Raw genomic sequence first — 24,122 nt, 5'->3', positions numbered from 1 at the left:
CCCCGGCGGGGAGAGGAGGGAGGGGCGGGACCCCCGGCTGGGAGAGGAGGGAGGGGCGGGACCCCCGGCGGGGAGGGGTATGGGGCGGGACCCCCGGTCGGGGCGCGGGTCCTAGCGGGGAGGGGTGTGGGGCGGGACCCCCGGCGGGGCGCGGATCCTAGCGGGGAGGGGTGTGGGGCGGGACCCCCGGCGGGGCGCGGATCCTAGCGGGGAGACCCCCGGCGGGGCGCGGGTCCTAGCGGGGAGACCCCGGTCGGGGCGCGGATCCTAGCGGGGAGACCCCCGGCGGGGAGGGGTGTGGGGCGGGACCCCCGGCGGGGCGCGGATCCTAGCGGGGAGACCCCCGGCGGGGCGCGGGTCCTAGCGGGGAGACCCCCGGCGGGGAGGGGTGTGGGGCGGGACCCCCGGCGGGGCGCGGATCCTCGCGGGGAGGGTGGTGGTGGGGCGGGACCCCCGGTCGGGGCGCGGATCCTAGCGGGGAGACCCCCGGTCGGGGCGCGGGTCCTAGCGGGGAGACCCCCGGCGGGGCGCGGATCCTAGCGGGGAGACCCCCGGCGGGGAGGGGTGTGGGGCGGGACCCCCGGCGGGGCGCGGATCCTCGCGGGGAGGGTGGTGGTGGGGCGGGACCCCGGTCGGGGCGCGGATCCTAGCGGGGAGACCCCCGGCGGGGCGCGGGTCCTAGCGGGGAGACCCCCGGCGGGGCGCGGGTCCTAGCGGGGAGACCCCAGGCGGGGAGGGCGCGGGGACCCCCGCGGGGCAGCGAGGGGCGGGCGGCGCGGTGGGAGGAGAGGGCTGACGTGTGCAGGGGCCGGGCCGGGGGCCGCGGGGAGGGGGCGGCAGCGAGCGCGCCCAGCGCGGCGGGCCGGGGCGGGGCGGGGGCTGCGCGGCGGCGGGAGGTGGGGCGCCCGGGCCGAGCGGCGGCAGCAGCAGCGGGAGGACGGCGGCCCGCGCGGCGGCGGCGGCGGCGCCTGCACTCCGAGGGCGGCGCGGGGCGGCGGAGCGCGGCGGCCGCCGGGCTGACGTGAGGCGCGCGGCCTCCTTCCGGGCCGCAGCCGCGCCGGCCGGCCCTGCGCCCTCGGCGGGCGGCGGCCATGGCGGCGGCGCTGGCGGGCCGCGGGGCGCGCGGCGGCAGGGGCCGGCCCCCGGGCGGGCGGGCGGAGGGGGCGGGGCCGGGGCGGCGGGCGGCCCGCGCGGCGGCGGCGGCGGCGGCGGCGACGGCGGCGGCGGCGGCCGGGACGAGGCGGCGGCGGCGGCGGCGGCGGCGGCGCGGGGCGCTCGGGCTGATGGCGGCGGCGGCCGGGCCCGGGGCGGCGCTGTCCCCGCGGCCGTGCGACAGCGACCCGGCCAGCCCCGGAGCGCGGTCGCCGAAGGTGAGGAGGCGGCCGCGGGCGTCTCGGGGAGGGGCCGGGCCGGGGGCGGAGTCGCGGCCGCTGCCCCGGGCTGGGCTGTGCGAGGGCGGCCGGGAAAGTTGGCCGGGTCCCGAGAGCAGCCCCTCGGAGAGGCCCGCGCAGCGCCCCTGGCCGCGGGCGCCCGCCGCGGTGGCTTCCCCGTGGCCGGACGCGGACTCCGCGTGGGGTGACTGGGCGCCCCGCAAGTTGGCGTCGTTTGCGGGCAGTGCGGCGGGAGCTGTGGAGCTGGGAGTGACCCGGAGTGACCGGAGTCGCGGTCCGGGGCCGCCGGCACCGTGGCCCCAGGTGCCCCTGATGCACTTGTCCTGGAAGTCACTGCCGAGGGCAGCGGGCCTGGCTCCCGGGGGCTGGGCGCAGGCGCTCCCCCTCCCCTAGTACTCACTCCTGGAGGCTGCCCGCAGGGGCCCCTCACCCCCCCAGGTGTCCCTCACCGCCCCCCCAGGCAGCCCTCAGGGGCCCCTCACCCCCCCCAGGTGCGCCTACCCCCCCAGGCTGCCCTCAGGGGCCCCTCACCCCCCCAGGCTGCCCTCAGGTGTCCCTCGCCCCCCCCCAGGCTGCCCTCAGGTGCCTCTCACCCCCCCCCCCCCAGGCTGCCCTCAGGGGCCCCTCACCCCCCCAGGTGCCCCTCACCCCCCTCCAGGCTGCCCTCAGGTGCCCCTCACCGCCCTCCCCAGGCAGCCCTCAGGTGTCCCTCACCCCCCCAGGCAGCCCTCAGGTGCCCCTCACCGCCCCCCCCAGGCTGCCCTCAGGGGCCCCTCATCCCCCCCAGGCTGCCCTCAGGGGCCCCTCACCCCCCTCCAGGCTGCCCTCAGGGGCCCCTCACCCCCCTCCAGGCTGCCCTCAGGGGCCTCTCACCCCCCCAGGTGCCCCTCACCCCCCTCCAGACTGCCCTCAGGGGCCCCTCACCCCCCCAGGTGCCCCTCACCGCCCCCCCAGGCTGCCCTCAGGGGCCCCTCACCCCCCCAGGCTGCCCTCAGGTGTCCCTCACCCCCCCCAAGTGCCCCTCACCCCCCCAGGCAGCCCTCAGGGGCCCCTCACCCCCCCTCCAGACTGCCCTCAGGGGCCCCTCACCCCCCCAGGTGCCCCTTGCCCCCCCCCGGCTGCCCTCAGGGACCCCTCACACCCCCCCCAGGTGCCCCTCATCCCCCCCAGACTGCCCTCAGGGGCCCCTCACCCCCCCCCAGGTGCCCCTCACCCCCCTCCAGACTGCCCTCAGGGGCCCCTCGCCCCCCCCCCCCAGGCTGCCCTCAGGTGCCCCTCACTCCTCCCCACTGACTGCTGGGGCTGCCCTCAGGTGCCCCTCGCCCCCCTCCAGGCTGCCCTCAGGTGTCCCTCACCCCCCTCCAGGCTGCCCTCAGGGGCCCCTCACCCCCCCAGGCAGCCCTCAGGTGCCCCTCACCGCCCCCCCAGGCTGCCCTCAGGGGCCCCTCATCCCCCCCAGGCTGCCCTCAGGGGCCCCTCACCCCCCCCCCCCCAGGCTGCCCTCAGGTGCCCCTCACTCCTCCCCACTGACTGCTGGGGCTGCCCTCAGGTGCCCCTCGCCCCCCTCCAGGCTGCCCTCAGGTGTCCCTCACCCCCCTCCAGGCTGCCCTCAGGGGCCCCTCACCCTCCCAGGTGCCCCTCACCCCCCTCCAGGCTGCCCTCAGGGGCCCCTCACCCCCCCCAGGCTGCCCTCAGGTGCCCCTCACTCCTCCCCACTGACTGCTGGGGCTGCCCTCAGGTGCCCCTTGCCTCCCTCCAGGCTGCCCTCAGGTGTCCCTCACCCCCCTCCAGGCTGCCCTCAGGGGCCCCTCACCCCCCCAGGTGCCCCTCACCCCCCCTCCAGGCTGCCCTCAGGGGCCCCTCACCCCCCCAGGCTGCCCTCAGGTGCCCCTCACTCCTCCCCACTGACTGCTGGGGCTGCCCTCAGGTGCCCCTGGCCCCCTCTCCACACATCCCTCGGGCTTACTCTGTGCTGTGCATCTGGGACAGGAGCTCTTATAATCCGAGGGTGGGAGAATGACCTGTAGCTCGGCCTGTAATTGGGAAACAGCTCCAGTTTACTAGGGTCATGAGATGTGGACTTCAGCTCCGGAGCGGCGGGTTGGGGGCCTGGTGCTGTGACTTCTCTCTCTGGACACAGGCTGGCTGCCCAGCTGCTTCCTTGTTTTGTATGTAGAAGTCATGCCCACTTCAAACTCCCGGTGTGAAATTGTGGCCTGGGCTTTTTGAGGACTTTACATTTAAGTTTTGTCTGTTTGGAATGTCTCAATTTTTCAGCCAACCAAATGCTGTCAAAGCAAGTAAAGTAGAACAAAAGATAATTAAGTGCTTAAAATGAATTGTGTCCGAAATGCTGAATATGGAGTGTCACGGTTGTACTTAGGTTAAACGTAAATTTTAGATAGATTTTGCCTATTCAGCTCCTTCGTGGGTGCCCGTCTTAGAATATAAAGCGCTCTTTAATTGAGTGCTCACTTATAAGGACTGAAAAAGAATGAATTTTGTGTTTTCCCATTTCATAAAGATGCTGGGTAAACTCATCGTAATAATAGTCTGGATCTTTAGCAGACAATTTGCTGGTCCTGCACTGAGTGCTGCTTTCTGTCTATAAACTCATGTAATCCTTTTGTTGGCTGCTTAATTATCACCGCAGTTTTTCAGATATGGGATGGAGAGTTAGCATCCAGCTAGTGAGGACACTGCCCATAACACTCCAGGCAGTCCAGTTCCAGCGAGCCTGGCCACTGTGGCATGCTGCCTCTTTATTTTGTGGAATTGCTTTTGTAAGAAGACTGTTTTTAACACAATTGTATGAGTTTCAGAAGCTATATTACCTTGATTGATAAAAGAAAAACCAATGATTTTCTTTGCCTTAAACTTTGCCTAAAATATAATAACTCAGTTTCCTAATATCTGATACCTTATCCAGTCCGTTGATGGAATGGAATGGTTGAATTCACATCCTCGGTTATTCCTGTCATGCCAGTAATTGCATAAAAAATATACAGGACTCTTCTTTTTCAGAAGTGCACGTGTTACTATATGAGTACTATAGATTAGGTTATATTTTTGCTATATAAGAAAAAAGTGAATAGTTAGTAACCTGGTTTTAGTCCTCGAACTGCCTTTTACAGAGATATGAATACCTAAAGTAATCAATTAGCATTGTCAGAACTTACTCTAAGTTCAATTCAGTACTTTAAATATTGATGCATTTTCCTCCAGCTGCGGTAGGAGTGATGCCACGGTTTTATGGTTATTAGAAGCAAAAGGCATTTTAATCTTGCTAAGAAAGCAAAAATAGATTTAGATTTATGGTTAAGTTGAAAGTTTTCTTGCTTTGTTTGCAGTTTTGTGGTCATTACAGATTATTATCCCCTTTTAATTAATAGGAAGTTAAAATTTGTATAACTAGTTGTCCTTTGAAAATGTTTGACTTAATGAGACTCTTAGCAAGTCTGGGAAAATTTTTTTTTATTTTTTGTTTATTATTCTCTAATTAGTACTTTTTGAATCTTTTAAATGTATAGGATGACAATGAAGATAATTCAAATGATGGCACTCAACCACCCAAAAGGAGGCGAATGGGCTCAGGAGATAGCTCCAGAAGTTGTGAAACTTCAAGTCAAGATCTTGGGTATTGTCCTGTTACTGCTTGCGTTGCTGTTCTCTGTGTTAGTAGCTCCCTATTCCAGTTCCCCAGCCTTGGCAAAGGGGTTATGAAACACTGTAGAGCGTTTTCTTCCTGTTTTACAATGTTACGCCAGAGTTGATCTTGCTACTGAGTGCATCTGAAATAGAATTTATCATAGAAAATAGATAAAATTCAGCATATTAACTATACTTAATTCAGTATCATTAGTTAATCAAGATTGTACAACTATTTCCCATGTGTTTGCAAAACTTTTTACTAACCCATAAAACCTCATGAGCATTAAGCAATGCCTCCATTTCCTCCTTCCCCCAGACTCTGGCAACTGTCATTCTCTGTCCCTGAATGTGACTTTTCTAAGAGCACCAGTAAGCAGAGCCGTCCCGTATTTGTCCTTTTTGTCTGGCTTGTTGCATCTAGTGTACTGTCTTCGAGTTTCTTCCATGCAGTAGCTTACATCAGAAATGCCATTTTCAGGCTGAATAATATTCTGTCGCCATTTGCCCTGCTTTGTTCATTCATATGCTGATGGATATTAGGGTTCTTTCTACCTCTGGCTACATTGAAAATGCTGCAGTGAACACTGGAGTTGGTGGCAATTCTGTTAGTCTTTGAGGAGCTGTTAACACTTTTCTATAGTGGCTACACCATTTTTGCTTTCCCATCAGCTTAACATCCTTGCCAATTTGTTATTTTCTGTTTTGTTTGGATAACAGTTATCTTAAAAGGTATGGCATCTTATACTGATTTTGTTTTGCATTTCCATGATGGGTAGTGATGTTGAGTGTCTTGTGTGTACTTTTTGGCCATTTGTTTATCTTCTTTGGAGAATCCCTGCTCAAGTCCTTCATTTTTAATTTGGGGTGTGTGTGTGTGTGTGTGTGTGTGAGTTTTAGTTATAGTAGTTCTTTATATATTCTGGATGTTACTTCATTATCAGATACATGACTTGAAGAAATTTTGACTCATTCTCTGTTGATAGTGTGCTTTGATGCACAGAGTTTGTTTATTTTGATGAAATCTAGATTATCTTTTCTTTTGTTACTTGTGGTTTAGGTATCTTATCTAATAATGCATTGCCAAATCCCAGGTCATGAAGATTTACTGTGCTTCCTTTGAAGAGCTTTCTGATAGCTCTTATATTTAGGTTGCTGCTTCATTTGAGTTAATTTTTGTTCTTGATATGAGGTCAGGGATCAAATTTCATACTTTTGCACGTGGTTATCCAGTTTTCCAACACTACGTTTGAGAATGCTGTGTTTGTCAGCTTCTTTGTAAATGGATAGTTGCAGAAAATAGAGTCACCTGCCTGCCTGTGCTGTAGGAGTTGAGTAGTCACAGATGCTGAAATCTGTTCTCTGCTACTTCAGGATGGAGGTGGACTGCATATCCTGCTACCCTTGCTAGGTGTGCCCTTTGCCTCTGAGTGCCGGGCTCTCTGAGAAGGGGGCTTCCAGAACTCTCCTTCCTCGGCTGTGTGTGACTCGCTGAACAGGAGACAATCAGAAGTTGGTTATACCTAGGGGGTCAAAAGGAAGACTATTCAAAATGTTCATGGGAAATGCATATTACGGAAAAAAAAGCAGGGCTGGTGGTGGCATGGTGTTGCGAGTTAAATCTTTGCATGTGACACTGGCATTGCACGTCAGCACTGGGTCGAATCCTGGCTGCTTTGCTTCTGATCTGTTCCTGTGCTATGTGCCTGGGAAAACAGAGGAAGATGACCCCACTGGCCCAAGTGCTTGGACTCCTGACACCGAGGTGGCAGACCTGGATGGTGATCCATGCTCCTGACTTCAGCCTGGCCTGGCTCCAGCTGTTGTGGCCATTTGGGGAGTGAACCAGCAGGTGGACTCTCTCTGTGTAACTCTTTCATAAAAAATAAAATAAATATATTTTTAAAAACGAGGAAAAAACTTCATGGATTTCAAATTTTGCACTAAAATTCTTTACTTAATTTCCATCTTCCATGAACTTTTTGAACTGCTCTTGTACTGGTAATGGGACCAAGAGAAAATTCAGAGCTGTAGGCACCTTGCTTTGGCCTCGTAAGTCTGAAAGTGCCATGTGAGTCTCTTTCTTTTTGGTTTCTAGAAGTTGTTACTTCCAATGTGCCTTTTGCTTTGATACTTCAGATAATTGTTTCTCTTCCTATTACCTGTTTTATATTTTTTTGGATTGTCACAACATCAAGCCATAGCAGACAAAGAATTTAAATACTTAAAAGAGTTTTCAAAATATCCTCAAAAATTAGAAGTGATAAGTTTGATGAAAGCCACATTGAAGACATAATGTGTATCTTTTGTGCTTAGCTTCAGTTACTATCCAGCAGAAAACCTGATAGAGTACAAGTGGCCGCCTGATGAAGCCGGAGAGTACTATATGCTTCAGGAGCAAGTCAGTGAATATTTGGGTGTGACCTCCTTTAAACGGAAATATCCAGGTACTTTAGTCTTAGTTGTGTAACAAACAAAATCTAACTTCTTAACTAATAGTAGTTTTTTATGATAGCTTATCAACCACTGAATTCTTGGATGTGGATTATTGGTAATATATTTTTTATTCTTGTGCTCTCTGATTTTCATTTATTGGCATTCGGCTTCTGTTCTCCACCTATTGATGTGTTATTATGTCTCACGAACTGATATAAAAGCAAAATGAGACAGGTGAATTTCCTGGAGAAATTTAAGAAAAAGCCCATCTTCTAGCCATGAGTTTATTTTGCCACTGCTCCTTGACTTTAGGAATGAGTGAGTACAGAAGCCGTGCTCGAGTCGCAGGAGGACTGCTTTTGATGAGTTGTTCCATCCAGTTATTTATGCTGTCTTTGGGTTATTCTGTTTTCAGTTTTATTCCTTGAATTTATACAATTTTTATGTATCCCTTTTTTTGAGATACATGAAATGAAGTACTTTTAAACAGAAAATGTTAAGCTTTTGTAAGTTTTACAATGCATAATGCCTTACTGTTATTAATAGTCTTCTGTTCTTTCCTTTTGGAGATTTAGAGAGACGAGATTTGTCTCATAAGGAGAAACTGTACCTGAGAGAGTTAAACGTCATCACAGAAACTCAATGCACTCTAGGTAATAGAAGCTTACTCTTTTTTTTTTTTTTTAAAGATTTATTTATTTATTTGAAAGGCAGAGTTACACAGAGAGAAAAGGAGGGGCAGAGAGAGAGAAAGAGGTTGTTCATCTACTGGTTTACTCCCAATTGGCTGGTACTGCACCGATCTGAAGCCAGGAGCCTTCTCTGGATCTCCCATGTGGGTGCAGAGGCCCAAGGACTTGGGCCATCTTCTACTGCTTTCCCAGGCCACAGCAGAGAGCTGGATTGGAAGTGGAGCGGCCAGGACTTGAACCAGCGCCCATATGGAATGCGGGCAGAGGCTTTACCCGCTATACCACAGCGCTGGCCCCAGAACCTATACTTAAAAAAATACCATGCAGGGGGCTGGTGCTGTCATGTAGTGAGACCCTGCACCCGCGTGGGAGACCCAGAAGAAGCTTCTGGCTCCAGATTGGTGCTGCTCCAGCTGTTGTGGCCATCTGGGGAGTGAACCAGCAGAGGGAAGGCCTTTCTCTCTCTCTCTCTCTCTCTCTCTGACTGCCTCTGCCTCTCTATAACTCTGCCTTCCAAATAAATCTTTAAAAAAAAAGTATAGGTTCTTATCTCTTAAAAGGGAAATTTTGCTGAATATTCAGTTTTGTGTAATATTCTCCATACTTTATACTTTTCCTTTGATAAGCATTTTAATGTAGTGTGTAGCGTGGCTTTTTTTTCTTTTTTAAAAGACATTAATATAAATTATTTGAAAGGAGGAATTGGAGAGAAGGAGAGACAGACACTGGCTCACTCCTCAAATGGTTTCAAAGCCAGGAACACTGAATTCCATCCAGGTCTGCCATGTGGGTGGCAGGGGTCCAAGCACTTGGGCCATCCTCTGCTGCTTTCCTGGAAGCATCATCTGGGAGCCGGATGTGAAGTGGAGCAGCTAGGACTTGCCTGTCAGTCAACACAGGATGTTGGCGTCAGCCCTGTGTGGCTCCTTTTCAGTATGAATTCATGAGAGTTCGTTTTAGCAGTTGCGTAAAATCTGACACTAGTCAGTTTTGAAGATTGTGTACATGATTGTGTATGTGCTAAGGCTTTGGCAAAGTTTGAAATGATTACAGTATTTCTAGTATGGAATTTGAAGACTAGAAAAAAACAGTAGTTCGAAAAGCTTTTTTTTTTTTTTTTTAACTGATATCCTGTATTACTTGTTAGGGTTAGACTATATTGTTATTTAGCAGTTGTTTGTAGATAAAGGGATATATGCTTATATGAGGGTACTTCAAAAAGGGTTTGGATAATGAAATTAAAGGATAAGTTTATTTTGGTGCAAAAAAATTTTGAATTAATGCATGCTGAGGGTCTTCAAAAAGTCCATGCAAAATGGGTGTTAAGAAAATACCATGCATGGGTTTCAAAATCTTTTGCATCAAAATAAATTTTATTGTCATTTCCTATGAACTTTTTGAAGTTCCTTTGTAGAATACCTAGGATCTAAAAAACTCATTTGGTTGAAAATGGATTTATTTATTTGAGAGGCAGAGAGAACAGACAGAGTTAGTGGAGCCTCAGCTGGGAGCCATGCACCCATCCACATCTCCCTCTTGGGGAGCAAGAGCCCAGTCATGGGTGCCGTCACTGCTGCCCCCCGGGCTGCATAGCAGGAACCTGGGTCAGGAGCAGAGCTGGGGTGGAACCCAGGCTTCAGCTGGCGTCTCAGCCGTGAGGCCAAATTCCCACCCCAATCTTGCTTTTTAGTTGCTTGATGTTATTATACTACAGATATTATTTTTAGCTGTTTTAAAATAGTTTGCTTTGTTTGAAAACCTTTTAAATGTAGTCTGAAAGAGAAGCAAATTCCAAAGAGTGTTTTTGTCCTCTCCTCCTTAAGAGAGTTACTTCACTTTTTAAAAATTTTCCTATACAGGTTTAACAGCATTGCGCAGTGATGAAGTGATTGATTTGATGATAAAAGAATATCCAGCCAAACATGCTGAGTATTCTGTTATTCTACAAGAAAAAGAGCGCCAGCGAATTACAGACCATTACAAAGAATATTCTGTGAGTGACGGGGTGGGCGCCGTGCTTTGCTTGGGTTTGGGAGAACCGTGCTGTGTTGGGTTTGGGAGAACCGTGCTGTGTTGGGTTTGGAAGAACCGTGCTTTGTTGGGTTTGGGAGAACCGTGCTTTGTTGGGTTTGGGAGAACCGTGCTTTGTTGGGTTTGGGAGAACCGTGCTGTGTTGGGTTTGGGAGAACCGTGCTGTGTTGGGTTTGGGAGAACCGTGCTTTGTTGGGTTTGGGAGAACCGTGCTGTGTTGGGTTTGGGAGAACCGTGCTTTGTTGGGTTTGGGAGAACCGTGCTGTGTTGGGTTTGGGAGAACCGTGCTTTGTTGGGTTTGGGAGAACCGTGCTGTGTTGGGTTTGGGAGAACCGTGCTGTGTTGGGTTTGGGAGAATGCTGTTGCCTACGTGGCTTTCAGCTGCGCTGTTTCTGTTTCAGCAAATGCAGCAACAGAATACTCAGAAAGTCGAAGCCAGCAAAGTGCCCGAGTACATCAAGAAAGCTGCCAAGAAGGCCGCTGAGTTCAACAGCAACTTGAACCGGGAGCGCATGGAGGAGAGAAGAGCTTACTTTGACTTACAGACACACGTAGGGTGATCTCTGGACCTAGCGCATTGCTTGTCCTTGCAGAGCGGTGTCCCCCCTTGTTACTGGTTTTATACTGCCTGTCCTTCTCCTCCCACTGGAGCTGAAGAAGCAGTGTGTAGTACGTGCCAGGGGCACTCAGCCTGCTGTCTGGGCAGCTGTCTGCCCTTCGTTGCGGTTCTGCTGAATGAGACTAGCACTAGCTGCTTATCCTACTCTGTGTGTCCCGAGGGTGCGGTCAGACATCTCCGTGTTCCTTGATTTCTCACAGTCCTAACCACCTGAGGTGGGCCTAGTGTCATTACTGAGCTACAGAGGGGTTGTGTAAGCCGCCCAGACCCTGTCCTCGTTGTGTGGCGAGCACGAGTGCACTGCGTTTCCTTGGGAATTGTGCTTGCAGTGGAAGCAGACAGGACCATGCTGTGCATAACCAGAAAGCACCAGCTCTCCTCAGTGTTCCTTCAATCTGTAGCTTTCGTAAAGGGGGAAGGGCTCACGCAGTGGAGAGCAAATCGGCTTCCTTTCCCGAAGGAATTCCATGGTTCTGGGCGTGGAATGAGCTCTGTGCTTTTCTTCATGTTAACACAGGTCATCCAGGTGCCTCAAGGGAAGTACAAAGTGTTGCCTACTGAGCGAACAAAGGTCAGTTCTTACCCAGTGGCTCTCATCCCCGGACAGTTCCAGGAATATTACAAGAGGTATTCATTACCATAGTTTTCGTTACCATTCGTATCAGCTTTTGGCGATGGATTTCAGAACATTCTGTCTTTGCCTCCTGACAATTTTGGGGTCTGTAAACACACTCCTAAGATAACGTATAGGCTCGTGCCCATGTTTATCTTCTCTGGTTCTGTGACAAAGAATCTTCTTGCAGAAAGGACAGCGGCTGACAAAGCTGGGCTGTCCATTTCTCTGCTCACCCTGTGGGCCGGTCACAGACAGGTGCTGGGCTTCTCCCTGCTCCACGCGTGCTCTGTGGTTTAGCAGCACTGCGTCACCTGGGAGTTTGTTTGACGTGCAGAGTCTCAAGCTCAGAACCTGCATTGTAACAGACGCTTACGTGGTTCACGGTGGGTTAGAATTGGGTTGCAGAAGATGTTAGAGGAGGAGCAGGTGTGGGCAGCTGGTTGGCTCTGGCCCCATTACTGAACTGGGATGGCTGCTGCCTCCCATCTTTGTGCCACAGAGGCCGCCAGTCTCCTGTTCCCAACCTGCATGGTACTGAAAAAACAGCTGATAGGTTCAAGTTGATTCGAAGTTTCAGATTTTCACCGGGTGCTGGAACTGTCTGGTCTTCGGGACAGAACATACTCTCCGGGGAATAGAATGCAAAGTGGAGTCCAGAATCCTACTGTCTGAAAGCCAGATTCCGTTCATGGGCAGAAACTTCAAGTTTTAAGTTTTGGGATCAGCAAGTTACTAGAAGTCATGTGTGATGTCTTTTTGTGTGATATCTTAGTTGAGGGCGATGCTGTCCTAGGCCCCATGTGGGCGCTTTCCTGAATACAGGAATGGGGTGGGGGCAAGGATTGCCTTTTCTAGCATCAGACAAAAACAGATGATTGATTCTGTTAGGATAAATGCTTTACAAATTGGTTTAAAATAACTTATTACTGGAAATTGTTTCTTAAGTTGTATTTTAAGTGGTGTCATGTCCCACAGAGGGTTGCGATGAATATGCATTCGCTTACTTAGTCCTCACGTCAGTTCTGTAAGGCAGCCTCAGTTGTTCTCACTTTGCAAGTGAAGCAGCGCAGCGGGGAGGGTGGCTGGGCAGGCAGCAGACCTGCACCCAGGCTTTTACTGCCACGGATTGATCTGTGCTGACGTAGTAAGAATCAGGTGCGCATTTACACTATCAGTCTAGAGACAAAATGTTTTAACTTTTTCTCATCCTCCGTTGAAGACAGAATGAAAAAAACACTGTAATAATTTTTCAACTTATTTGGAGTTAATGGAGAACTTTATAGCTGTCTTCATAATCCAGTAGATAAGTCTGTTCATGTTTAACAGTAAGGAGGCCTGAAAGTGTCTCTGCCCTTTAGGTACTCACCAGATGAACTGCGGTATTTGCCGTTGAATACGGCCCTGTACGAGCCCCCTCTGGATCCTGAGCTGCCTGCCCTGGACAGTGAGGGTGACTCAGATGAAGCTGAGGACGGCCCAGGGGATGAGAAGCGGAAAAGCAAAGGCGCCTCGGTGAGCGTGCTTGTCTTGACTGGAGCGGAGCTCCTTCCCTTTGAGTCTGTGCTGCCCATCGCTTCCCTGGAGTGTTAACTGAATGTCACCACCCTCTCTGCAGAAGGACAGTGCTTATACTTTCCATAAAGCTTTCACCAAGAAAATGTATTTATTCTGTTTGTTGATAGAAACAAGCTGTGCATGGCCTTTGGTAAATTTTACATTTAAAATTCACTCCTCTGTTGTTGCCATGAGCAGCTTAGCCAAGGGTCCTGAACGTTAGTTTACATACTATGATTCAGATTTCTGTCTCCAAAACTTAAAAATACTGAGCAAAACAGACCTTGATCTCTTGCCATGGAGAAATACATGTTTCTTGGTTTGGGGGGGGCGTGGTAATTCGTGTTCCTTTTGCTTAATTAATCTGAGGCCTCTTGTAGAAAAATATACATTTACTAATATGCTGTGCTATTAGTTGGGTTTTCTGTGACCTTTTTTCGGGTAGCAAAATGTAGTTGGGACACAGTGGTGAGTTGGTGAACTCTGTGGGGTGAAGACTTATGAATGACATCAGGCTTTTTTATTTATTTTTTTTAAGATATATTTTATTTATTTGAAAGACAGTTACAGAGAGTGGTAGAGACAGAGAGAGAGGTGTTCCATCCACTGGTTCACTCCCCAGATGGCCGGAGCTGCGCTGGTCAGGAGCCAGGAGCCTCCTCCGGTTCTCCTACATGGGTGCAGGGGCCCAAATACCTGAGCCATCCTCTACTGCTTTCCCAGGCCACAGCAGAGAGCTGGATTGGAAGAGGAGCAGCTGGGACTAGAACTGGTGCCCATATGGGATGCCGGTGCTTCAGGCCAGGGCGTTAACCCACTGCGCCACAGCGCCCACAGCGCCCACAGCGCCCACAGCGCCCACAGCGCCCACAGGCCCCGACATCAGGCTTTGATCTCAGTGACAGCACACAGCTCAGGTTTTCTGTGAAACTGCATTTTGAGTAACGGGCCATTGAAACCCGAAACTGTGCTATCTCTGAATGGACTTTATGTTTTTTTGTCACCAACAGCTTCTAAAACCTACTTAATGAAGCATGTTACATAAAATAAGATGCTGTTGAAGTCTGGAAGTGGTGAGGCCACTTTTGTCTGTTGTGTTGCTGATTGCTGACACTGATGAACTAACCTGTCCCCACGCTGCGAGGGGTATCAATTACTGAGCATTTTGGGAAGCCTTTGGACTGCCTACTGCCTTAACTATCACAAAATTTATCCTAACAAATCCACTAATAGATTTGTCCTAAGGTCTTAGCCAAACTTAATTAGAAAAAAGTGTCAATTTGAATGTTTATAGTACTTTTTACAATGGAAATTAAAAATAAGTCTAATGTCCACAATGGATGATACATTTGTACTATAGAAATACAGTTCAGGCCTGCGCCGCGGCTCACTAGGTTAATCCTCCGCCTTGTGGCGCCGGCACACCGGGTTCTAGTCCCGGTTGGGGCGCCGGATTCTGTCCCGGTTGCCCCTCTTCCAGGCCAGCTCTCTGCTGTGGCCAGGGAGTGCAGTGGAGGATAGCCCAAGTGCTTGGGCCCTGCACCTGCATTGGAGACCAGGATAAGCACCTGGCTCCTGCCATCGGAACAGCGCGGTGCGCCGGCCGCAGCACGCCTACCACGGCGGCCATTGGAGGGTGAACCAACGGGAAAAGGAAGACCTTTCTCTCTGTCTCTCTCTCTCACTGTCCACTCTGCCTGTCAAAAAAAAAAAAAAAAAAAGAACAGTTCAAAGAATACCTAATGATGTAAAAAAAAAAAAAGCACAAACTGCTTTAAAAAATGCACACTCCCACAGTGTACTCCAGTTTTGTGTTTTAGAAAATTAGGGCACATTAGGTAGGAAGTTATATGAGTGTCTGGGTATCTGTACAAACAGACACAGAAGAAAGATAGAGATGATTGGTGCTCCCAGTGGTTGTCTTTGGGTGTTAGTGGCATGGTTATGTATAACCAAAACAATTTCTAATTAGAAAATTTTAAATTATAAAGTGAGTGGTTAAGTGATCAGGTATTGAAGTTTTAAACTTTGTGTATAATATGTCAAATGACTGCTGCGAATATTAACCCTGTATAATTTCACCTGAAAATGCAGTTGTGTGCCTGGGGGATTTCTGGATGACCTTTATTACTTGGGAAACACACTTACTTGTAGCAGTGTCTTTCTGTGACGTGAGAAATGACGTGCAAGCTGTGTGGCCTGTGCTCTGGATGCTGCGGTGTTTGGCACCGTTCTGGTGACTTAACTCAGAGCAGTGGACTGAGCCATGTAACTGGCAGAAAGGGAATTAACTTTAAGCTATATTGTATTTATAAGCAATAATTACCATCTCTAACTTTTTTAAAGTCTCCAATATTTAGAATGATCTGCTTTTAAATGGACAAAACTTTAAACCTTTTTTGCATATTTCCCATAGTTTCCACAGTTCAGACTCCAGTCTGTCTTAACTCCAAGGGATCTTTGTTTTTGCCTTCTGCACTCCAGGACAGCTCCTCTGGCAATGTATCTGAAGGGGAAAGCCCTCCTGACAGCCAGGAGGATTCTCTCCAGGGACGACAGAAGCCCAAAGACAAAGCTGCCACTCCAAGAAAAGATGGTTCCAAACGTTCTGTACTGTCCAAATCAGTTCCTGGGTACAAGGTAGAAGAAAAAAGCCCCTGACTCCGCTTCTTTCCTGACCAGCCTTTCTCCCTGACGTATTTTAACTTTGAATCTGTGACTGGAGCTTCCGCTTGCTGTGCTCGCTCGCTGTTCTGTGGTGTGCGCCCTGTCAACCTCTTTCTCTGCTCTGTTTCCTCGGTGGCTTTTCTGTCACTTTTGGCTATGGTTTAGCTTCTGTTTTCTGTATATGTATAATTTATATATTTTTTATTTTAAATAAGAACAAGGCAAGTATGGGTTTTAAAGCATTATTTCATAGGCAAAACTTTGTACTTTCTCTTCCTTGGAGTTAAGATCATAATTGTCTCTCATTTTAAATATCCTAGCAGGTAGCATAGCTAATGCTGAACTCTAGGTTGGGTGGATACACTGTCAGACTAAGCTGAAGTTTTGTAGTGCCTTTCATTAAGAAAGATCTGGGCTTAATCCAAGGATTATCTGATCAGTCTGCCAAATTTAGCTAAATTGAAAACAGTAAACGCCTGTTATTTACATTTTTAGTGTAACCTTGGCAATTAGCCTATACAGTTTTATGACAAGGATTAAAGCATTCTTGTTAACTTTTGAATCTGATTATTCTCAGAGAAAGGTAGTAGGTTGTCAGCAACTATTATTTTTAACATTTGCTCCCTCTATCTGCTCCATCCCTTCAAAAGGTTAGATGAGAGGTGAGTAGTAGTATTTGTATATAGGGATTTAAGAATATTATAAAAGGAATAGAATTAGCATAGTTTTATGTTTTGGATGGTGATAGTGAAATACACAGTTCTTTTATTCTGGAGTGTAGTAGTACAGTTTTTATTGTGATGATGAAGGTGTGCTAAAGGAAAGTTTGAGTAAGGTGATAAAGTTTTGCCAAGGGAAGTTGTTAGATACCTTTATATCCACCTGTGTCAGAATTGTGGTTGTGATGAACAACCCACAAGAACAGGTTGAAGTGAACTGTTAGCCTCCCCTCAACCTCATCAGAACACGTTATAACAGGTTGTTTACCTTTGTTTTCTTGAAGTAAAAAAGCAACCTAAGAAGTTAGTGTCTTCCATATTTTACTAACAAATACCTTTATGTAATCAACTTAAAAATACATGTTTCTGCAGCCTTTAGCAAGCAAGTTTTCAGCTTTCTTCAGCAACAGCAGGGTTTGGCCTCCAAGAGTGGCTTCAGTAGGCTGTAGTTAATGTGATTTTTGCACTTGTTTTCTACACATATACTTTATGTAATTTTTTTTTAAACTAAAGATTTAAACTAGTGCTTATTAATTGAAAGCAAATGAACTCCAAAGATTAAATTTCAGAAACTTAGTCTCCATGCATGTGTGTGCTGTGGGTCTCTTTAGAGATCCAAGTGGGGGTGGCAGCCCAAAGCACAGTCATGTTAACTCTTCAGTGTAAAGAGAGCTTTTAGACAATAAGTCTGTTCATCATGGATTGAAAAGAGAATTTTGAAATAGATGTTTTAATACAGGCTGAAAATGAGGAACTATTCAACACTATCACTGATTGCAAAGTAGTATATTTTATAATCTGCTGTGAACATTTTTAGTACCTAAACATGTTTCAGGTATTTCAGATGGGAACAGCCCATATCTAGACATAATACATTAATGTGAACATGTTTATTAAGAGTTGTCTATAAAAAGTATTAATAAGCCAGGATGTGCCTAAATAGTAGGTTACTTCAAGCTTGAAGCTCATACGTACGTTTTAAATATGGATGTTAAGAAAATGATAATGTATCTTGATATAGCTTAGTAAGATTCACTAGAGCTTGCCCTTAATTTGTAGGACAGGATTGTTTAGGTTATATTAACCTGAAATAAAAGCATAAATTGTTAGGAGTCAGGCCTATAAGCATATAATTAAAATCTATACTTTATTAGTGTTACCATGACGGTCTTGGTAACACTAATGACTTATGTTTGGCTGTTTTTCAAGTAGAAAAGTAAGTGTACTGTGAGTCTTTTAAGTGTTTTAATTTTCTCATCAGTAGTGAAACTTGGACATTGCAGTTGTTAGAACAGAGCATCTCCATCACAGACTTACAGGGTTCTGCTCCATTGATCTTCAGCAGGGTTCTACAGGCTGTTCCTTTCCCTCTTCCCTCACTCCATGGTCCATGAGAGACCAGCTTCCCCAGCCATGCTCATATTGGGTGTGTGCAGTGCTGGATGCCAGCATGTGGCCTCAGCTGGGGGCCTGAATGAAGTTTCTGTAAAAGTGTTGAGGCATTGTCGTAGAAAAGGCTCCAAAGCTGTCTCTTCCCCTCCTCTGTCCCTGCTCTCTCCCTCTTATGATCAAGATGAAGACTATTGGATTGGGTAAGAACGATTTTAAGTGGTATAACAAAACATGATTTGAGCTTAGAAGTAAACCTGGAATTTTCTTAGTGTTCTCTTTATTATAGGTGTTTATGTCTAATGATTGTAGAACTTGAATTGCTCTAGAATGTGAATGACTAGCCTTATGTTTTATTTCCTTTGAATTTTGTAAAGTATCTCCTGAGTAGTTCTCTCTTTAGAATATTGTGTGATTACTTCCCCAGCTTCAGTGAAAGTTAATAGAATACTTAACTATACCAGCATCTATCTTAAAGTACAAGTATTAAATAAGTATCTACACTTACTATAGGTACCACAGCAACGATTTCTTAGTTTGGTGCATTGTGTGTAGCTTTCTGCTGTTACATCATGGCAGGCACAGATGAGGTCACAGCGAATCAGATCGGCATTACTGAAGTGCACTTCCTAGCTGTTTTTTATTTAGATGTAGAATACACAATGAGAACCTTATGCTTAGAATGTAGCAGTAACAACCGAAGGTCACCACACTGCAGGACTTCAAAGGTTTGAGCATGTGACACTGTCTTCGTGTTGGGGGGAGCAGGGTATAAACATGTAGGAGATGTAGAATAGTTAATGATAATGTTTTATATGTATGTTTAATTTCCATGATATTTATTATTTTGTAGAGACATTTGTGATTGTTTAGTTATTGTTTTTATTATATTTATGTATAAGATTGCCTTTTCTAAATAAATAAGCCAAAAATTCTTTTTGAATGCCTCTGTCATCTTTTGCAAAGAAAGGTAATTTTAAAAATAAAGAACTTAAAAGTATTAGAACAAAGTTATTTAGGTTTGAAGGAGGCAGTGAAACATTTCATACCTGGAATATCGCATTCAGTTATTAGTTCTACTGAGATTCCTCTTTGGCTCAGTAACTTGGCACAAGATGCATCTGGCCGTGCTAGAATAAGACAAGTGACTATCCCTCCCGAGCCCCTCTGTTCTTGGTCCATGCTTGATGTTCCTTTTCCCCTGGTTTTGACAGCTTGCAGGGGCAGCCTTTGCAGTCAAGCCTGCACCCCTCTGGTCATTTCAGGTTTCTCTGCCCTTTTCCTTCTACTGACCACACTGCTTCCCTGGAGCATGCATCTTTTAATCCGAAAGATAAGTGGTACTTAAACTAGGAGTGTTTGTGTTTTTTAGGTGACTAGTGTTTTGCTCATTTGAAACCTTTTTTTTATGATTTGCTTCTCATAGTGAGTGGTTTTATCCTTTAGTGTAGGTTCTTTGATTAGATATGCAGAAAGTCACACAACTTGGTTTTCCACAAACACGTATGCACATAACAATGAGTGGATGAGACATCTTTCAATTAAAAATGTTAAAACATTGATTTTTAACTTAGATTTTTATAGATCCAGTTTCACAACTTCGAAAAATACAAGTGTTTTAACAGTCAATATATAAGCTGCTTAAAACTTAAGTCTTATAATAAAGCTTAACTTTGATGTTAATGGTCATTTGATTCTTGGGTTTTCTCTTCCGGTTAGTAGACATTTGACATTGTATTAGTCTTGCTTCAGGTTCATTATATAGATCTTACTGTGCATGTAGGGAGTGTAAAATGCTACATTTAATCTTAACACGAGATCACGTTTACAAAATTTTAAGGCTGAAATCTGAGGATTTGGTCAGCAGGGTCTGATGTTCTGAGCTGACTCCTGCCTAATTACTTCTTTCCAGAAGGTCCTCATTAGTAAGTTATCAAAGTAAAATAAGGCAATGAAGTAGCAGTTCCTTTGAACCCACAGTAAGCTCTTCTGACATGCATTCATAGCCGTCTTCTGCCCTTCCAGCCAAAGGCCATTCCAAATGCTCTATGTGGGATCTGTCTGAAGGGTAAGGAGTGCAACAAGGAAGGAAAGGCTGAGTCCCTCATACACTGCTCCCAGTGTGATAACAGTGGTAAGTATTGCAATGTCTTCTTAAGATTTTAATCTCCCTTTTCTTGCTTCAGATACTAGTATTTATCATTGTCTACTAGACTTCAACCAAAAATTCATTCAATATACAGGGATAACTTGTGAGGCAGCCAAAGGCCATGTATTTTCATTTCTCTTTGGTGATTAAACATTAGCCATTCTTGGGAAGTCCTGAAACAAACTAGTGTTTTATATGCCTTATGAAGTTAAATTTCCTGTGTGAAATACTAATACTGGTTTTGATTTAGGCCATCCTTCTTGCCTGGATATGAGCATGGAGCTTGTTTCTATGATTAAGACCTACCCATGGCAGTGTATGGAATGTAAGACATGCATTGTATGTGGACAGCCCCACCACGAAGAAGAAATGATGTTCTGTGACGTGTGTGACAGAGGTTATCATACTTTTTGTGTGGGCCTTGGTGCTATTCCAACAGGTAAAGACTTAAAAAACAAAACAAAACAGAACAGAACATTATCTTTGAGTGATGAGATTTTCCCAACATTTCTTTTAAGGATGCATAAGCACTATAATGGCACGAAGAGCCTGTAGATCCTCTGTTCAAATATGACAAAGCTGCGCTTACCCAGGCACTGTCCACCTGCTTTTCATCCCTAGACATCCAACTGCAGGACACATGCGATGTCAGAATGTCTAGACTAAGAGTGAGCTGGTGATTTTTCTACTGAAGTATCTAACATAACAGAACATCAGTTTGTTTCAAAGCCTTCATTTTATTTTTATAAGTCCTCTATTTAGAAATATAATAAAATGACTGCTATACCTTTATACAGTTTAAGCCAGATCTTTTCAAGTTGAGGCAGCATGATTCCAGATAACTTTTGAATGAACACAGGATTGAATAAATCACAGTATTTAGACTGAAACATTATACACACAAAACTCTAATTTTGGAATTTGCATAGTTAGCCCTAATAGTACTTCATATGCGTAGAACTGTTTCCTGGGTGTCAAGAAGTGAGCAGCTTACACAGTGAGCTGTACAGTGATTCAGATCAAGTAGACAGTGCAGTGCCAGCACAATCTACCGGGTCTTTGTGGCAGCAGGGAGAAAAGCTTTACAGAAGCCAAATTCAGTAACGGGTCTTATTTTAGGCTTTATATTTCTGAAATTTTAAATTTTGATAGTGTTTGGATTTGGGGAGGGATTCTATTAGTTTTTTAAAGGTTCATGTCATTCTGTAGCATTACTTACCCCTCCCTTGCATGGCACTGATTACAAGATTAATTTCAAAAGAAGTTTAAATTTTTTTTTCCTTAAGGAACTATTAGTGCCCTTCCCACTGAAAATGCACAGGAGAATATGATTAGTGAGAGTTACGGAAGGAGATCTTTATCCTGTAAAAATAAAATTTGATCATATATTAACTAATTTTTTTCCTAGGTCGCTGGATTTGTGACTGTTGTCAGCGAGCCCCCCCAACACCCAGGAAAGTGGGCAGAAGGGGTAAAAACAGCAAAGAGGGATAAAATAGTTTTTTTTTTTTTGTCACACTGTATATCCATTTAAGTGGAATATTTGGTGCCAATTTATTTACATTTTCATTTTTATGCCAATAAAAGTTTTTGAAACTAACTGTGAGCTTGGAATCTGCAAGCTGATTTACTTCATTATAAGTTGCTCTTACTCTTGAAAGTAATTCCAGGTAGAAAAATAATTCATCTTCCAAAAGATTTTTTGTCTCCGTACTCTGGCTCCCTCGAGAAACTAAGTTGCAAAATAGAGCAATTTAATTTAGACTACTTAACTATTTCTCCATTAGCTTGAGAAACATTTATTTTCATAAAGTTTTCCTAATCTTGTATTGTTTCTGGCCTACCATAGGTAGAGTAATTTAGTAACTGAAGAACTTTAACAGCCCAAGATGATAAAATGACAGATGGCCTCCACTACGTCGCTGTGGCTGGTGCAGCGTGCCCGCCAGGGAATCCTGCTGGGTAGACCGTTTCAGTGCTACTCGGGCCGCAGGCTTGGGAAGTGTAAATAAAGCATGATCTTTCTGACTTTGATTTCAGTAATGCTCAAAAACCTACACAGTGAACTTCAGTTAGAACCTGTGGAGTCAAACTCTAGTCAACTTGCCAGCCTAAATCTGTGTAGCCGCACGACATTTTGCACTACTTGATATAAACCCTAAGTCACTGGAGTTATCTTTCTTTAATCACTCGAGAAACTAATCAAAATGGAGTTTATTGAGTATGTTCCTTTTACAGGAATTTTGGTCTTTTAAACAATGATTGTGCTCGCTGCTCTTCCTGTTTTCGGGTAACTGAGGTAACAGAACTCTGTATGGCTTTAGTTTTTCCATCCCTCCACTAGAAAAGGTAACCAGGCTTTCAACCAGATTAAATAGGTTCACAGCAGACCGCAGCCAACGTCACAGGTCAGGAGTGACCTCGAGTCGTGCGATGAGTCAGAACAGAATCTCCAGCACCAGTTTCAAGATGCTGATGACTATGGTCCAGAGCACGGACTCCTCCTCCTGAGACGTGTCTTCCGGAGCGTACCGGTGCCTCTGGCCGGGCTCGGCCCCGTCGGGGGAGTACGCGGCCTCCCCAAATGGGTACTGCTCGACAGTCCTGTCGTAATACACCTTCATCTCAAACTCGCTCTCGTGGTGGGACGGGTGTCCGTAGATGCCTATCCCCACAGGGCGCTGGAAGTGGGCTGGTATCCAGACCACGTCCTGGCCGCAGGTGACCGACTGGAGCTCGTAGTCGTCGAAGCTCGGGTGGAGGGTGCTGTCGGACACGTACAGGTCCGCGTCGCCCTTCAGGCTCTGCATCTTCAGGATGATCTTCCCCTCGTGGTTCAGCCGCAAGTAGCTGTAGTTCCCGGCGCCGATCTGGCCCTGCACCACGTGCAGAAGGACCCACTCTTCGGGAGTCTCCTCCTCTTCGGAGCAGCTCGCGAAGGCCACGGCGTGGGCGGCCAGCAGCATCAGGAGCGCGCTCCTCCAGGGAGCAGCCATCACGGCGGCACTCGGCTTGGGGATGTCCTCATGGGGGGGTGTCCTGCCGGCGAGACCCAGTGTCACCCTTAGGCGCTCGAGGCCACCGAGGCCGTGGGAAGCCCTCAGCTTCAGTGTCAAGCTGGCCAACAGCACTCCAGGCTCCCCACGAGACCAGGGGGTGGAGTGGGGTAAATGGGGTCCGCTCGTCCAGATAGGGAGCGTGGGGCGGGCTCGGGGGTGATCGGGTGTGAGGCCCGCGCAGGGCAGCGTGGGGCGGGCTCGGGGGTGATAATCCGGAGGTGTGGGGCGGGCTCTGGGGTGGTAATCCGGGAGGAGTGGGGCGGGCTCGGGGGTGATAATCCGGAGGTGTGGGGCGGGCTCTGGGGTGATAATCCGGGTGGGGTGGGGCGGGCTCAGGTGATAATCCGGAGGGGTGGGGCGGGCTCTGGGGTGATAATCCGGGAGGGGAGGGGCGGGCTCTGGGGTGACAATCCGGGTGGGGTGGGGCGGGCTCTGGGGTGGTAATCCGGAGGGGTGGGGCGGGCTCTGGGGTGGTAATCCGGGAGGAGTGGGGCGGGCTCTGGGGTGATAATCCAGAGGGGTGGGGCAGGCTCTGGGGTGATAATCCGGGTGGGGTGGGGCGGGCTCAGGTGATAATCCGGAGGTGTGGGGCGGGCTCTGGGGTGATAATCCGGAGGGGTGGGGCGGGCTCTGGGGTGATAATCCAGAGGGGTGGGGCGGGCTATGGGGTGATAATCCAGAGGGGTGGGGCGGGCTCTGGGGTGATAATCCAGAGGGGTGGGGCGGGCTATGGGGTGATAATCCAGAGGGGTGGGGCGGGCTCTGGGGTGATAATCCGGAGGGGTGGGGCGGGCTCTGGGGTAATCGGGAGGCGTGAGGCCGCCCCGCCCCGTCCCGAAACGGGCAGAGGGGAAGAGAGGCCAGAGGGGTGGGAGGAGGCCGGCCGGCCCCGCAGCGCGGCACCCCACGGCCAGGCAGGCTCCCGTGGGCCCCCAACTCACCGCCGCTCCCCGCGGGCCGCCGCGCCGGCCCTCAAACATCCGGACCGCGGCCCCGCCGCACCCGAGGAGGCGGGAGCCAGGCCGCGCCCGGATGTGGCGCCTCCGGAAGTGATGTCATGATGAGACGCGCCGCGCACTCTGCTCTCGCGAGAATGGCTGGGGCGCGCGTGGGTTCGCAACCATAGCGACGCGTCGGGGCGGGGCGCCGGGC

At 48.5% G+C, this 24,122-nt stretch overlaps 2 protein-coding genes across 3 annotated transcripts; one reads left to right on the top strand and one right to left on the bottom strand.

Annotated features, from left to right (window-relative positions):
- The first annotated feature begins 1,268 nt into the window (after positions 1 to 1,268).
- PHF10 (PHD finger protein 10) lies at positions 1,269 to 21,405 on the top strand. 2 transcript variants are annotated; one of them, XM_062187039.1, is made up of 12 exons: positions 1,269 to 1,370; positions 4,922 to 5,028; positions 7,356 to 7,486; positions 8,051 to 8,128; positions 10,027 to 10,160; positions 10,600 to 10,749; positions 11,335 to 11,444; positions 12,792 to 12,945; positions 15,472 to 15,627; positions 19,788 to 19,896; positions 20,162 to 20,350; positions 21,320 to 21,405. In XM_062187039.1, exons 1-12 carry the CDS (start codon positions 1,284 to 1,286, stop codon positions 21,403 to 21,405), a joined length of 1,491 nt encoding a protein of 496 aa, XP_062043023.1. In that variant the 5' UTR covers positions 1,269 to 1,283. The 2 variants fall into 2 exon arrangements, with proteins under 2 accessions (XP_062043023.1, XP_062043022.1); XM_062187038.1 differs by having other exon boundaries at positions 8,045 to 8,128.
- On the bottom strand, positions 20,629 to 23,995 carry C3H6orf120 (chromosome 3 C6orf120 homolog). Its single transcript, XM_062187040.1, has 2 exons — positions 23,912 to 23,995; positions 20,629 to 22,950 (listed from the first exon to the last, which is right to left on the bottom strand). Exon 2 carries the CDS (start codon positions 22,905 to 22,907, stop codon positions 22,350 to 22,352), a length of 558 nt encoding a protein of 185 aa, XP_062043024.1. The 5' UTR covers positions 22,908 to 22,950; positions 23,912 to 23,995; the 3' UTR covers positions 20,629 to 22,349.
- Between the last annotated feature and the right edge of the window lie 127 nt (positions 23,996 to 24,122).

This window comes from Lepus europaeus, chromosome 3 (assembly GCF_033115175.1).
Source record: "Lepus europaeus isolate LE1 chromosome 3, mLepTim1.pri, whole genome shotgun sequence".
Classification (NCBI taxonomy): domain Eukaryota; kingdom Metazoa; phylum Chordata; class Mammalia; order Lagomorpha; family Leporidae; genus Lepus; species Lepus europaeus.
Note: the sequence above shows the minus strand (reverse complement) of the source record. Positions and strands in the feature narration are given on the sequence as shown.